This window comes from Perognathus longimembris, chromosome 12 (genome assembly GCF_023159225.1).
Source record: "Perognathus longimembris pacificus isolate PPM17 chromosome 12, ASM2315922v1, whole genome shotgun sequence".
Classification (NCBI taxonomy): Eukaryota; Metazoa; Chordata; class Mammalia; order Rodentia; family Heteromyidae; genus Perognathus; species Perognathus longimembris.
Window position 1 is genome coordinate 24,304,264 of NC_063172.1, and position 17,018 is coordinate 24,321,281.

General features: G+C 32.6%; 1 protein-coding gene and 1 long non-coding RNA gene across 10 annotated transcripts in view; one reads left to right on the top strand and one right to left on the bottom strand.

Moving 5' to 3' along the window:
- Oxr1 (oxidation resistance 1) overlaps nucleotides 1-17,018 on the bottom strand; it is a 274,194-nt gene that overhangs the window by 8,010 nt on the left and 249,166 nt on the right. For 5 of the 9 annotated variants that reach the window (XM_048358825.1, XM_048358831.1, XM_048358830.1 and 2 more), the window contains 3 exons: nucleotides 4,350-4,430; nucleotides 2,568-2,693; nucleotides 1,565-1,717 (listed from right to left, as the gene is read on the bottom strand). In XM_048358825.1, the coding sequence (XP_048214782.1) occupies nucleotides 1,565-1,717; nucleotides 2,568-2,693; nucleotides 4,350-4,430 (360 nt within the window). Of the gene's footprint in view, nucleotides 1-1,564; nucleotides 1,718-2,567; nucleotides 2,694-4,349; nucleotides 4,431-14,925; nucleotides 16,309-17,018 lie in introns of those variants that run through there. The other 4 variants (XM_048358828.1, XM_048358829.1, XM_048358833.1 and 1 more) reach the window with 3 other exon arrangements.
- LOC125360749 lies at nucleotides 145-14,212 on the top strand. Its single transcript, XR_007212800.1, has 3 exons — nucleotides 145-712; nucleotides 4,058-4,061; nucleotides 14,202-14,212. It is a non-coding gene; the product is annotated as an uncharacterized LOC125360749 (long non-coding RNA).

Consider the following 17,018-nt stretch of genomic DNA (forward strand, 5'->3'; position numbering starts at 1 on the left):
TGTGGTGGTCAAGGGGCTTGAACTCAGGGCCTGGGCTCTATCCCTGAGCCTCTCTGTGCTCAGAGCTATGGCTCTACCACTTCCACAGGGTCACTTCCAGCTTTTTCTGAGTAGTTTTTATTAGAGATAAAAGGGTCATGGAATTTCCTGCCCAGGCTGGCTCTGAACTTCAATCCTTGAGATCAGCCTCCAGAATAGCTAGGACTTCAGGCATGAGCCACTAGTGCCCAGCTCATCATATATATTTAAAATGCAAAATAACTGACATCAGGAATAATTTTACCTACTTGTATTTAAACAAAAGAATCAACAATTATTATGTAATTCACATTCTTGCCAAATACAAAGCATATTGGCTTCCCAATGGGAGAAAATGATTTCTCCTACTTTTTGAAATCTAAAAATATATTATAGAAGTCTACAACGTGGTTAACATTTCAGGGAGAGTTACAAACATAATGTATACATAGGAAGGATACATGCTGCTATGGGACGTCTTCTTAAGAAAGCAGAAGTCTTTATGGGTATAGCAGACATACTGCTACTAAAAAGTGTGTTATGTATTTATTTTTCATCACTGGTCAGAAAATTCTGTAAGCCCAGGTTTTGATCTAAATTGCTTGGCTCTTCAGCTCCATGGCCTTGCATATTATGCCACACACATTAGATGTTCTAATGAAAACATAAGCGGACCTGGACAATTTTCTACATTGTAAAAGGAGAGGACAGAGTGTGATGGGTAACCTCTATAGTCATTGTCTCTCTTGACATTCTATTTTTGTTGTCTTCATTCTTTTAAAGAAAAACCTCCTGCGCTGAGAGGTTATTTGGGAGAGAAAAGTATACAGAATATAAATTTACAATTCAATTTAAAATCATCACTAAGCAGTCCCATGTAATAAGATTATGAATTTTAATTTAATGTTTGCAATGCTTATCCCAACTATTATGTGTAGCAGTACTTGATTTATTTTCATTAGTATAAATACCTTTTCTTGAGCATACAAAACCTGTGTAAGTTAATTCTAAAACAGAAACGAGTATGAGTCTTGTGGAGCTTTTGATGATAACAATGCAGATGAACTAATTAGTCAAGCACTTGAAATTGTCATCAATACTGCTATTTCTTCTTTTCATTACTTGTAAGTAATCTGAACTTACTACATTAGAAGAAACTAATTTTTCTTTCTTATGTAAAGTTTCACCTAATAATTACCTCTATACACTTGACATTATCAAAACTTCACCCATGCTCCACCAGCCCCTCATTTTTCTCATCTTTCTCATAGATACAAATCATTTTTTTCTGGGCTCATGCTATACATAGCAACATACTTTGCTAAGAATTAGAGACACTGGTATAACTAAATCTTATTAATACTTTACATTCTCTTCATGTTTCTATTTATCCTCTATAATAAGTCAGCATTTATTAAAATTAACCTATAGTTATCAGTCACCAAGTAAAAATGTACCAACAAAATGTTTTGACAAAATATTCAAAAGTTATGTTACATAATTTCTTAAAAGTACATAAGGTATGGGTACAGTTAGTTTCTCATACCTGTCCATCACTGTCCTTAATCACCATCAGCACTGGGGTGTCTAAACCTGTCATGGTTCGATAAAGGGTCTTCAAACTTGTGCCATGCTTCCCCGTACCATAAACAAGAGTCCATGGATAGCCAATAGTTCTTGGGGGAAGATGCTTGGTTAGCTTAGAAAAACAAAATGTGTTTACTTGTTAGTTTAGTGTCAACATAATATGTAGCATATTAATTTAATCATACATGTAATACAGAGGATTAAAAAATAATAGGAATTATTTATCATTCTTCAGGATCTTGAGATGTTTGAAGAATAATCTTACATTTCACAGCATGAAATATTATTTGTTTGCCATGAAAGACTCATGCCGAACCAGATGCAGATTAGAATACAGATGAGAAATTGGATTACTTATTGCTAAAATCAACTGCACGTAATTAAAAGAAATGATTAGCAAACACCTCTAAACTAATGATTCATGTCATACTGTCAGTTAGAAATGTTCTTTATAGATCTGTGACTTTCAACAAGTTAATCTGTGTGTAAAATTTTCTCCTTAAAAAAAAGGAAGTACTCAACAGCAGCAGCTATTTCTACAGTCGTAATATCTACACTAGATAAAACACATAAAGAGCATTGTGGGATGTGGTGACACACCAGTTATAGCATCAGATAGCTGAGAGAGGAGGGCTGCAAGTTCAAGGCCTGAATTATGCAAAGTCTCAGTTTTGCATGCACACATATGTATACACATACATACAAGGAAATGAACAAATAAATATTGACTAGCATCATGTATCATTTAAACTCCTATGAAGTTTATGTAAACCTCTGTTGTTGTAAATCTCCTTAATGCTTTATGTTAACATCAGTTGCTGTATTTTGCATATTTCGCTTTATGGAAAAGGCACAAGAGTAGGTAGGATTAACCCTGTAACATATAGCAAAAACAATTGAGAAAGGCAGCTTTCCTCTCATGAACACACACTAAGAAATGTGCATGTGTAGACATAGCATACCTTTTCAAGTTGATCTGGCAGTAGGAGTTCACTGGGATCACTTAGATTAGGTCTAAAAGATTCAGACTCCAGGTCTGCTTTTACTGGAACAACCTGCTTTGAATTTATGTCTTCTCTTGTAGTAATCTAAAAAGCAAACAGTAGCAATGTATTAATATAATATGCTTTGTTATTTTCTTTCAATAATCTTAATCTTTTGGTTTAAGTAGAACTTACAGCTTAGCATAAGTGATTAAAGTATTCACTTAGAATTTTATAAGGCAAAAGATGTATTGCCTAGTGGTCTATTCAATACAGAAAAATATTTGAGAACAAAGACATTTTTCTCATCCATTCTATGAGGAAAATTTGGAAATGAATTATAAGCCCTCATATTTAATGTGTAATGGAATATAGCTGCATGCAATCATTTGGCCTCAAGGTACTTAAGCCAGCCAAGCTTGCTTTTTAATTAAGTGCTCTTTCAAATATATAGTGGCATTAATTTCATTGTTTTCTTAGCACAGAGGCAGTCAGAATGAAGGAAGTGTCCTGGAGATCAAATTTTGAGGAACAGTACAATAAAAAATATTACTTTCTTTTTTCATTGGTATGTGGTGTGCTTGGAAAAGTTAACATTTTTTCAATTTTGTTTTACATTTTCTATACAGTGACTCATTTACCTGCTTGAATCAAATAAAAAAAACTTCAAGGTTAATTTATTTACAAGTCTGTATTAAAAGTTAAATCAGATTCTTCTGCTTGATGGAAATGATCTCATTGGTATTCTTAAAATGAAAAAATGCTCATTAATATACAGTTTATTCTTAATGCCTACTTTTCATATTGTCTTATATAAAACACTGTAACATTAAAAATTAAAAGCAGTGAAACAATTATTAATGATGAAAGTTTTAAATTAGCAAGTACTCAGAATTCTGTTGGAGCAGATAACTAAAATGCAGCAAAGCTCAGTGACTGATTCCATACAGGAATGAAATCTTGCTCAATTACTTTGTTCCTTTAACAGATCTCTTATCAAACCTAGATAGCATGTATTTTCAACCAATACATGTTCTAGAACTGGACTGTTTTTGATGAGAAGCTAATGTAAAAGGTTAAAGAAAGACACCCAGCTTTAAAAGAAAAGTATTCAGTAGTTCTACCCAAGCCATGAAAACATATTGAAAGAAAATACAATAAAAGACAAAACTAAAAAAAAAAAATGAGTTTTCAATTATCTTTTTTTTTCTTGCTAAAAAGTAACAAAGATTAATTTCACAGAATTTTAAATAATTTCATCTGACTCTGGTGCCTACTCTATATTATTCTAATGCCTCAAAAACAATCTGTTCAATTAAGGTGTTTTATGGGGGAGCTCATATAGCCAAAATAGCCTTGAAGAAGAGAAACATTAAGACTTGCTATCCATCAAATTTACTTTAATTTTCCCATAATCTTATCTCTTCAAGATTGCTTAGTAAAGATTTGATCACAAAACCAAAGACTAGTAAGGTTAAAATTAAGTGAAAACTCATTAGTCAAAGAAACACACAGTACTGAGAGGGGTTCTGAAGTGATAGAATTACATTGAATACTTTTCAAATGAAAAGATGACAGAAAAGATAATCCTAGAGCTCTTCCAGGTAATACTGTACACTTCAGTACAAAAAGGAATTTTCTGGCAGGTTATTTTAGCACTTCAGTCAAAACAAACTCTTCACATATGAGATTTGTGCTGACAAAAGAGACTAAAACCAGGGACTATGTCTCTGAAGGGGTTTAAACTACTGAAGGGGGCACCTGGAGACGTCTGCAGAGTGTGCGCAGTTCTTCAGTATTTAGAGCATCGATCCTGCGGTGATACTCAGCCACTGATACTACCTGAATGTGGAGACAGGAAGACAATAATTCCACTGACAGTTGAGGAAATAGCCATGATAAAAGGAAAAAAAAAGCAAGAAAAGAAAAAGGAGAAATTTAAATGAGGGAAGAGAACTGTGATCGGGATTTTTTCCCCCCACTCCATGCTGAAAATCCAAGAGATTTATGTATCAAACTAGAGTAAACACATGAATGAATTTCACCACTATTTCCAACTACTTGAAGACAAAAAGTTTATTGTATGGACTATTGCAAATAGACTCAAATGTAGGTGAACAGAAATTGTGGTTATAAAAGAATATCTACATAAAATATAACATGTCTTACTAACTCCAAAGAGAACATAAAAATTTAAAAAGTCTTGGAGTTTACAAGAGAGGTAGTCAACGTATTTCCTCAAAGCAGCTAATCTCAAACACATCTTAAAGGCCATGCAGAAAGAACTTCCTCTGGGAACAAGTGACAAAAACACACTCATCTATATCAGAAAAAGAGTGGAAGAGGCCAGATAAAAGAAACAAAGTACATTTTAAAATCTAAGGCAATTAAAGTAAGGGGGGAAGCTCAAGAAAGTAGAGAATTCAGTTTTCAAAAACATGTTGAATCAACAATATCTTCTGAAGTATGCCAATTTGAGGTTTTTCAAATGGCTGTATTGGTAGCTTTTGCTTCTTCTATTTTATAACTTCACGGTTTGTAGTGAAGTTATATGTGAACAAACCACTACATTCTAAAATTCTATCATTGCCTAGGCCACTCTCTTCCTTGATGCTCAATTTGAAAGCCACATGACAGATAAACACTATTATAGAAAAGACACATAAGAAATAACACATTTCCTCAAGCTGACACAGTTACAGCTTTTTTAGACCAAGACACAATTATAGGAATTCTTGCTAATAGAATAACCTATAATGGTACCACCACAAATAAGTGCTTATTTTCCTATGATAAATTAGGACAGATTGTGTGTAGTGGGTGCACACACAAAATGCAGTTCAATACTTTATGAAGTGTTTACAATGTCTAGTGAAGGTATTGATATGCCCTTGTTCCTCCAGTCAATTACAATGAATTGGCCACCAGCAAACACTTGAAAACTCAAGAAAAAGTCAGGCAAGCCTTGCTTAAAGCTTTGAAACATGGAAGAAGAGAAAAAAATAAAAGAACCAGGAATACATCCACATGGGCCACTGTTATATATTGACTTCTGCTAAGCAACAATGTGTACTAATGGTAGCTTACTCCATACTTAAAACAATAATAAAGTGGCTATGAACTTCTGCACGGGGAATAAGTAATGTTTTTTTCTCTCTGTATTAAACTCCTTGCTTTGCCACTTAAAAAAAAAAAGTTTTGCTCACTCATATTTTTAAATTGTAGTCTTGCCTCTTTAGGCCTTATAAATTCACTGCCTAATTATCCCTAATATTTACTCATGCTCTGATGAGTGAAGATATGGAAAATTGTCAGTCTGTAAATTGAGGGAAAACATTTGAAACCAACTACAGAAATATGTTTATTCCCCCCACCACCAAAAGGTTAGAAGACGTAGAATTCTAGTATATAATGATAGGACTTGAGCTCATTTGTATATGCTTAATAATGCATACTATACATATAGAACTAATTCTTGGTTCACCTAAACATTCAAATCAAATAGAAAATCCATACATTTCTATAAAATATTCCTTATCACATTCTTGATTATTAGGGTACACAGTTGAAGAAACCAAGACCTATTGCTTAAAAGTATAATCACCATCTGGCTCAGAAGCAAATTTATTAATAAAATCATTTAGATAACCTAATAAGTCTCAATAAAAAGAAGTATTATGAGCTACAATGCATAAAATTAAGTGTAGCCTTTTCAGTCTTTAAGAAAAGACCCTCATATACATACGGAAAGACATTTATTTCCAAAAGATTGCCAGTGTAAAGGTAAGATTAAATTCATCTATCTGTATTACAAATCAACAAGCAATAATAGAACCAACCAGAAGAGCAGAGAAAAAGTTCATAATTTCTTTCAATTTCATGAGTAAGAACACGTTCACCTACTGCACACATAATAAACAATACCATCTTGTCCTAATAATCCTTCTAGGATGTTCCAAGTGTTTCCCTCTGTAGATTACTCCAGAATAAGCAAAAAACCCTCTTTCAAATTGCTTTGCCACTTAACAAAACTTTAGTAGATGTATATATGTATATTTTAAATATATACGTATATATATTTTTTTGAGCCACAGTGATGCTTCTGGTTTTCTGGTGGTCAACTGGAGATAAAGAGTCTCACAGACATTCCTGCTTGGAATGCCTTCTGAGTAGCTAGGATTACAGTCATGAACCACAGGGATCTGGCTATTATATTATATACTTAATATAGGGAGGGGTAACAGTGTTTAAAAACAAAAGTAATCATTACCTCACTTATGTAACTACAGCCCCGCCATCACCTTTTCAATAAAGATGAAAAATTATATTGAATCAATGACATTTTTACCAATCTATTTTTTGTTATGTTTGTAAGAAAATAAAGGTACTGTAAGTCTGAGCATTGATAGTTCACAAAAATGGGATGAATTGGCATCCTTTAAAGTCACATAAACTGTGTTCTAATATTTTTCATCAAATAACTGTCTTCACAGAATTATGTTAAAATTCTACTCCATTTTGTTTGCTTAAAACGATTGCTTTTAAAATCACTTCATGAAACTATAGTAGGAGAGATATAAAAAGAACAAATCAATAATCATAAAGTAGTAAAACAAAAGTCAGAACTGATAGACACATAGTTAAGTTTGAACATGACTTCTGCATTTAAAAAATACTTCCTAATTAAAAATATTTGTACATGATTCAAAGATTCTCAGGAGAAAGCAGATATAGTCACTGTTCTTTTAGGCAAAAGAAATCTATACCAATGAAAAGTCATTTAATTATAGTATGCCTATATTTTGATAGCTTTTGGAAACAATATATATGAAAAATGGGTCTTATAAAAAGATAATCTGTTTATAGAATATCAGAATAGCTATTTACATAATCTTACATTCCTTTGTGTTCTGCATGATATACAGAGCAAGAATGTACTTCCAAAACAAAATAAATATAACTCAATTGTTTATGATTGATAAGATAAATATAAATTAATAAACAGAGTAAAGAGGGTGAAGTTTATGTTTCCATTCTGTGTGTGTGTGTGTGTGTGTGTGCACGTGTGTGTCCTGGGGCCTGAACTCAGAGACTGGATCCTGGTCCCTGATCTTTTGTGCTCAAAGCCAGTGTTCTACTTGAATCACAGCTCTACTTCTGGCTTTTATTTATTTATTCTTTTGGTTGTTGGTGGTAGTTCATTGGAGATAAGTCTCAGGAACTTTCTTGCCCTTATCTGGCTTAGAACCATGATCCTGAGATCTTAGCCTCTGAGTAGCTAAGATTACAGAAAGGAACCACTGTTTCCATTGCTTAAAATGAATAGTAGCTATTATTAAGTTCTTTAGAAGAGGGAGGGTGAATGGAGAAGGTGAATGAAGATGAATATAGTTGAAGCAGTTTATTTGTATAGATAGATATATGTCAAGGAGTCCGGTTGAAGTTGTTTTAGATGAAAGGGCAGCAGAGACTAATAGATGTGGTAGGTTTGATTGGGATACATTACACGCATGTATGGAAGTATCAGAATGAACCTCTCTTTGTATAGTTAATGTGTATTAATTAAAAATCATTAAAAAAGATGAAAAGTTTTGGAAAATAATAGATCCAATCTATGCCAACTAGATACCAGAAAAAAGGAAACCTTTGGAGAGATAACACCTGAACACTTTTCCAGAACTAAATAATCTACAGACTGAAGAAACATTCTGCACTCTATAAACAAGAATTACATACACAATACAGAATCGAACTTCATAATTTCATTAAAAGTACAGAAACAAAACCAAAAAGCTTAAGCCAGTTTTTAAAAACAATAACAGAAGCATAAGAATGGAGGGAGGAAGGATAGGAAAATGTAGTCATTATATTCAATTTAGGTTATATGAAAATTAAACTACGGTCGCTCAGTGGTGGCTCACACCTATAATCCTAGCTACTTAGGGAGGCTGAGATTTGAAGATTGTAGTTTGAAGCCAGACCTCATAGAAAAGTCTCAGTGAGACTCTTATCTCCAATTAACCACTCAAAAAAGTGGTGCTGTGGCTCAAGTGGTAGAGCACTATTGTTGAACACAATGAGGCTCAAGGACAGTGCCCAGGCTCTGAATTCAAGCCCCACAACCAAAATAAAAAAAAAAAAAGATTACAATACATGGAACAGCCAATCCTTAGGGAAGCATATATATATATATATATATATATATATATATATATATATTATAGTGATTTTCTATATTGAAAAAATAGAGTTCTACCTTTAAACTATACTAAAGAATGCACTGCAAATACTTAGGTGCTTAGGTAACCACAAAAAAATGTTAACTGATAGACTAATAGTAGAAAAAAATACGGAATCATAAAAGATGTTCAACAAAAACTAGAAAGGTAAAGAGTGCAAGATTAATTCCCTGAAAGACAAACCACTGAAAGTCACACAAGAAGAAACAGACCACATGATTAGGCCTGTTATTAAATAAATTGAATCAATAATTAACAACCTTCCAAAATATAAAGCACCAGGACCACATGGATTCACTGGTAAATAACTACTAAACATTTAAAGAAGAAGTAATACTAATTCTCCACAATTCTTGTAGAAAATAGAAGCAGAGGAAATACTTACTAACTCATTCTGTGAGGCCAGCATTACCCTAATAAAAAAACAAATAAACACATTACAAGAAAGGAACACTACAGGCCATTATCTCTCATGAAAATACATGCACAAATACTCAAAAAGTATTAGCAAGATGAATCAAACAATGTATATAAAGAATAATACAGGATGACCAAGTGAGATAAATTCAAGGTATGGAAGATTGAGCTAACATTTGAAAATTAATTGATGTAGTCCATTGCATCATAGGCTAAAAAGAAAAAACTTCAGCTAATCACCTATAGATGCAGAAAAAAAAACACTAGTAACAAGACAATATTCATTTATAGTTAGAAATACTCTATAGCTTAAGAACAGAAAGAGAATTCAGTTTGATAAAGAATGTTGTAACTTAAAGAAAAATAAAAACACAATTTCCTAGAGTTATCACAAGTAATGATGAGAAGGAAGGTCCCTTTCCAGTAAGACTGAGAGTGCAAAGCAAATTCCTATCCAAAATTGTAGAAGAGGTTATTGACAATGCAGTAAGACAAGCAAAGAAGATAATAGAGACAGAGAAACCAATTAAAACTGACTTCAATAAGCAGAGGATAGAAAAATCCCAAAGAAAAAAGAAAATTGACAAATTAACAAACGATCATATCAACTTGAAGTATAGAATATTACATACAAAGATCTATTCCTTTCTTGTAATATCATTAATATTAGCACCAAATAAATGAAATACTTAAACATAAATGTAAAAAAAAATTATGTAGAAGGTCTACATGAAAAAAGCACTAAATTCTGATGAAGAAAATAGAGATTTAAATAAACGGTGCTATCCCGTGTTCATGGATATATAAAACTCAATACTGTCAAGGTATCAGTTCTTCATCTACATAGTCAACTAGTTGCAACAAGTTACTTTATGAATAGAGGCAAAATGACTAAGTTTGCATGAAACCGTATATGGAAAGATCTATGATGGCCAAGAAAACGAAGCTGGAGGACTGACACTACTTCCATTTAAAACTTGGTAATCAAGACAGTGTGGTAATGGAACAGGGTAATAAGGCAATCAGAAATAGATCCACTCAAATGCAACTGACTTTTAACAAAGGAGCAAAGACAACTAACTGAATGAAGAATAGCTGGTCATTTCTCCCAAAGAATCCAGAATATATAAAACAAAGCAAAAGAAAAAATCTCCAGGCCCAAATTTAGACAAATCCTGTGCTTACTAGGAATAGATTACAGACTAACTAAAAATAGATTACAGACCAAAAAGGAAAATGGAAAACTGTATGACTCTTGAAGATATTATATGAAAAAATCTAGGTGACCTTAGGTTTGAAGATGAGTTTTTGGATGGAATACCAAAATCATATCATGAACAAAGAAGCTGAGTATCAGTAAAATCAAAAGCTTCTGCTATGAATGACACTGTCAAAAGAATGAAAAGACAGAATACAGAAAGAAAAGAATCTGTGCAACATACTTTACTTGATAAAGGAGAACTATACAGAATATAAGAGGAGTTCTTTAAATATGACAGTAAGAAATTTAGTGAACAGTTTAAACGTGAACCAAAGACCTGAATAAACATCTCAATAGAGAAGATATGCAGATGGATGGCAATATTGTAAGTAATCTCAGAAATGTACATTAAAATAATAAGCTACTAGTCAGTATATACCTATAAGAATGGCCAAACTCCAAATCATGTGATAGGAGCTTTAAATTTATTGCTGGAAAAATACTAACTAGATAAAGTCACTATACTAAATGGGTACAGTCTGGAAATGGAGTCTTATTTTTGTTGTTGTTTTAAATACAATTATCCATGCCCTGTCTATACAACCCAGCAATTGTGTTCCTTTGTAGTTTCCTAAATAAATTAAAACATACGTTCACACAAAATATGCATAAGAAAGCTTGTAAGTACTTTTTTAAACAGATGTCCAACATAGAAATATGAACAACTTAATACATCCTTAAAATTGAATATTATTCAGTAATACAAAGAAATAAGCCGACAGGCCAAGAATAAGGGGAGGAATACTAAGTGCATATCACTAAACAAAGAAGCCAATCTGAAAAGAGGACAATATAGTGTGATTCCAACTGTATGATTCTGGAAACTGTAAAATTATAGAAACAATAAAAAGATCAGTGGGTGTCTGGAATTCAGAGATGGAAGAAGAACTGACAAATGTAGCCTAGAGAATCTGTAGCTCATTTTTCAAAACCTATAGAACATTTAGGAGAAAGAACAAACCCAATATTATCTATAGACGTTTAATGACAATAATGTATAATATAAAATATTAGTTCTTGAATTACACCAAATGTATCACACTAAATACCACATGTGAGTAACAGGGAGAACTGTGTTTTGAGGAAAAAAGAGCACATGAAACTCAATACTTTCCATTTATTGATTTTTGTTGTTGTTGGTGGTGGTCATGAGGCTTGAACTCTGGGCCTGGGTGTGGTCCCTGAGACTAGCGCTCTACCACTTGAGTCACAGCACCACTTCCTCCATTTAATTTTTTATAAGCCTAAAACTAATTTAAAAAGTAAAATATATTAACTAAAGAGAGTCACCAAAGGATAATAAAAAATTCAGAGGTTGTTAACAATTTGAGAAAGTAATGAGATGACACAAAAAAGGAACACAAAAGTGTATTAGAGTTACTTGTAGCCTAATATACAGGAAATAACACTGGCTTGAGAATGAGATCTCTGCTTTAATTTTTACTCAGCTTTTTATGGTTTTATAAACTTGAGCAACCTCCTTTAATTTGTTTGTTTTATTCAAATGGAAATAGTGCTTATATTTTAAAAATTATTCATGAGGAATAAAAATAGGTTCCCATACATTTAATGAATGAAATTTTTTTAAATTATCTTCCTCTTACTATATTCAAAGACTGTAAAATGAGTATGACACAGTTTATGAGCATAAACTAGAGCAAGAATCAATAGAATCAAACTCCAGCATTCTTCACAGCTGTTGTATGATTGCCACACTGCCTGTTTCTTCATTGTAAAATGGAGATAGTAAAGAAATATTTCAGAGTTATGAGAATTAAATAACTCACATTAAGCATTTAGAACAATACTTAGTATGTAGTTAGTAGAGAGATTATTTTCTGAAGTCATTGGATTTTTGCATTTACCTGACTTCTTAAAATTGCGTGAGCTGATTCACAAATATAAAAAATTCATCAGGAGCTTTTCTGTGTTTTCAAACATAAAAAACTAAATACCCAAAAGAAAAAAGTATGTCTTTTCAAATACATGAAAGAGCTAAAACAACCCTCCCCACCCCAGAAATGGTGACAAAACTCACCAAATACTGAGAAATAATAAAATATGTTGCTATTTAAAGATCAGTAAATTTGATCTGAATAAGCCTAAAGTCTTCTTATAAAATAGCCTTACAACTTTAGCAAATTATGACTTCTTGATACACAAAAAAATGTAAATGGGCTGTGGCCTAGGAGCTAAAGTTGTTTCTCTGAATAAACTTTAAAATAGCCTTAAGACTAAATAAATAAGTTAAGATTGCTTGAATAATGTTAAGAGTGCTTGAACAATGGCAAAGGATGAACTTCATTAAATATATTTTATTTGAGGTGCATTCTCTATAGTGCCTTTGAGACGTAATTCATTAATAAAATTAAAATACTCAGTGTCTGGTTAATATACAAGATTATTCTAAGATCAAATTTTACACTACATCTACCAGGATTAGGAAAACTACGAAGATTTATAGAAATCTATAGCATTATAGATCACATAAGAGCTAGCTTATAAACATCACTCTTTTCTATAGATACTACTAAAAATCTGTTCAACAAAAGACATGCTAAAAATACAACGTCAAAAGCCAACTATAACACTGGATATCTCCTTAAAGTTATTTTCTATTTCCAATTTTAATGCAGAATATCTTTTGTCAGGCAAAAATCTCTTCATCAGGGAATCTCAATCTACAAAGTAAAAGAAATTGCTTTTTGCCAATCCACTTTGCTTTAGCCTTTCCCCTCCTCTTCAGTTCCTAGAATATGTACTTCAAGGCAAGGAAAACAGCTAAACTAGAAACTGAGCTTTTGAGGATACAACACATCACATCATTTCGAACACCTTGAAAGGCACTGTGGTGAAGTTAGGTGCTGGGTAAAATAGTCTGTATACTATGATATAGTACGTAGACCTAACCTTAGTTCACAAGTACATCCCTGAGCTTCTTCATCCTTAAAATGGAAAGTAATATTACTGTACTTTTAAAGTAAAAGTAAACGTGTGTGTGGGTACACATGTTACTGGGTATTATGGGTAGGGCTCAGGACCAGTGAGATGCATAACTTGTCAGGAAAAAGATAAAATACCTGACAATGATCACATAACAGCCTCCTGTACTAATGAACAGAGACTAGTGAGAGTAATAAGTATATGATAACATTATATTAATCTATAAAATTCAAATCACCTACAATTTACTGTGTCTACATTTGTAATGAATTAAACCATACTACAGTCTTAGCAAGTTAATGGCAAATAGTTATTCAAAGTATAAGTCAGAAAATATTAATATCATTACTGTTTTGATTTAAAAAATTAAGAAGTGGGCTGGGGATATAGCCTAGTGGCAAGAGTGCCTGCCTCGGATACACGAGGCCCTAGGTTCGATTCCCCAGCACCACATATACAGAAAACGGCCAGAAGCGGCGCTGTGGCTCAAGTGGCAGAGTGCTAGCCTTGAGCGGGAAGAAGCCAGGGACAGTGCACAGGCCCTGAGTCCAAGGCCCAGGACTGGCCAAAAAAAAAAACAAAAAACAAAAAATTAAGAAGTAAAAGCTGTTACTCTGATAGAAACTAATTAGTCTGATAAATCTGACCAAAGCTTTTAAAATTCAATCATTTCAGGTGCATGTGCCTTGGTCCTGATGTAACATATAAACAAAACTAAAAATAATACCAACTAAAATCATTTTCTGATGACAGGCTTAACATTAATAGATGACTCATACTTTGGGATATTTTCCAAAGTGACTTCTGGTTTAAAGTATATATTTGCCTTACTTAACTCATGCACAATTATAGTAAAAATAACAGCATTTCAAAGAAAAAAATACAATATTGAATTATCACAGAAATAAGTTGACAATATATTTTACAATAAATAATTCATACAATACTTATATTGAAAATGACTAGAAACCTTGAAATTCATTGTAATTTTCCTTTACTAGAATATGTTTTTAAAGTTTTGCATTACGTAGTATGCTCTAAAGCTTATTGTCAATAGCTTTAAGAATCCTTAGACTGCATCTTTTCAGAGTGTTTAAATGTTTCCCTAGTTTTGGATCTCGTCAATAAAAATTAATTTATTTTTCTATATAATTAAGCAAGAAAAAAATATGAATATTTTCTTAAAGTTAAGCTTAAAGCATTGAAACAGCAATTAAGATCTGGCATCTTCCTTTTGGTGAGAATAAGAAAATGAAAACAATTTTACAAAGCAAAATGATAATACTTTCCTAACTTCCCTTTTGGGGTAAATTTAGAATTAAAAGAAATAACAAAAAATAACTTCAAGGTATTTTCCGTAATCATATAATTTTGTATTCCATATTCTCTAAGCTTATCCTTTCAGAAACTGTCTAATTTTATATGCCATTATAAAGATTAGTATATACAGAAATTGAAATACCTGACTAAAATTTACCAGAGTATATTTATGATTAATTGGTTGATGTCTTCTCCCTTTTTGCCCATACCAGAGACGAGACATTTCCTTCCCAGGGCAAATTAAGTTACATCGAATCACGAATCACGAAAGAACTGTTTCAAAAGCATTCTTCCTGTGTTAAAGATAAATTCCCAGCACCAGAACCCTACTACAGTGACAAAACAGTTTGCTAGAGACAAAGATTTGATTGACATGACAGAGGGCTAATCACCAACTAGAATTCATTGCAAAGACTGTCCTGAGTGGAGATTGTAAAGCTGGGGAGGGAGAAGAGGATTTCACATGCTTAAGTTTGGTTGCACTGTACCCAAATGTGCAAAATAAGGGCTCAAAAGTTTAAAGATACAGAGCATATATTTCTAAATCCTGGTATACTAACAAATACACAAAGTTTTTTGTTTTTGTTTTTTAAAAAGGTCACAAAAAGAAGTAAGTACAATTTCTAGCCCATTTCAAAAGGAACAATGATTTCATATATTTTGTTTTGTTTATACAAAAATAAAGTTTTTATTTACATGTATTGATTTATCCTTGAGAATCTAAAAAGAATTCATCTTTTAGATAAATATTTTTAAATAGTAAGATGCCCATTTTAAACTAGATTTTCTAGTGTCTACTTTATTTAAAAGGTATTTCTATTCAATATGCTACGAATCACTTCACTAAGCAGAAGCACTATGAAAACAACCAGAGAAGTGAGCTTTTAGAAAATTTAGACTACATATATATTTGAACTATACGTAAACATTATCTGGAGCTGAATTTCAATTATAATATCAGAATCTAATATTTTTTCCACTTTGAAGAAAACTTGTCCCTCTATGTTTAATCTGCTGTGTATTTACACAACGCCGTTTCCTTCAAATACGGACAAACTTTTCTAAGCCCTACAACATTTCACCCGCCCACATTTCCACAGTCCAGCCTGCACAGGCCAGAGTGTACATATCCCACAAAGAATACACTCCCCCTTCCCACAGTTATCCTTATTACTTCTCTTAGGTGGCCTTACTAGCCACAGCTTTAGATCCTAGTCCACAAGCCCTAACACTATCAACTATAATAAAGACCTTAAAATCACCTCAACATATACTGCATTCTGGTTACCACCAATTCTTTCAACAGAAACTCTGCATAACACATTGGCAACATTATATAATTTTGGAGGGGGATGCCATAATAAAATCTATCATAATTTCAGCCTACTGAGTAAATAAAATTAGAGGCATGAGCGGTACCAGTGCCCATCAGAGCCAATTTTTAAAAATTAATTTATTGTTATTATAGAAGTGATATACAGAGGCATTATATTTACATATGTCAAGTAGTAAGTACATTTCCTTTCATACAGGGTCATCTGTTCCCTCCTTCTTTCCCATACCCTCCCTCCCATGAGTTTGTATAGTTTGCTTGCATCAATGTCCAGTGAGCTCCACTGCTGTACTTTTCACCTTTTCTCAGATTGTGCCCTCCCCTGACCCTCCTACAGATAGGCACACAAATATATTGTACATAAGTAAAGAATACAGAATCCTCAGCAAAAGAAAAAAACAAATTAAAAGTTCAAATTTTTTAAGATGAAAAATATTATATGTATACCAAAATTTATTATATGATATAAAAAACAAAAATTACATAGTATTGCATAGCCTATTCTGTTGAGTGCCTATTCAACATTCATCTTTCTGAAATGTACTCTCTATATAGTACCTTTAAACAGAAAGACCTTGATTTTTGCACACAAAAATATCTGTTGTGGATTTTGCTAAGGCTAAGAGATCAGGAAAAGATTTTTATAATAATTCAATTTTACTTTCGTTATTAGTTGTGTTTTAAGGACAACAGCAGCAATGCTTATTAAAATAAACACTAGAATGCTCATTATCTGGTAGCTTAGGAAATAAGGTGTTAAACCACACAATTACAGCCATTTGGAATGATGCCTCTTAGAGGCTGCACCAATACCACAGAAGTAATCTTCTTTGGGACACCTAATGAATGACTATGGTAACAATTCTACTTAATGAAAAGTATGCAGAGAGAATTGCACCCACAAGGTAATTACCACA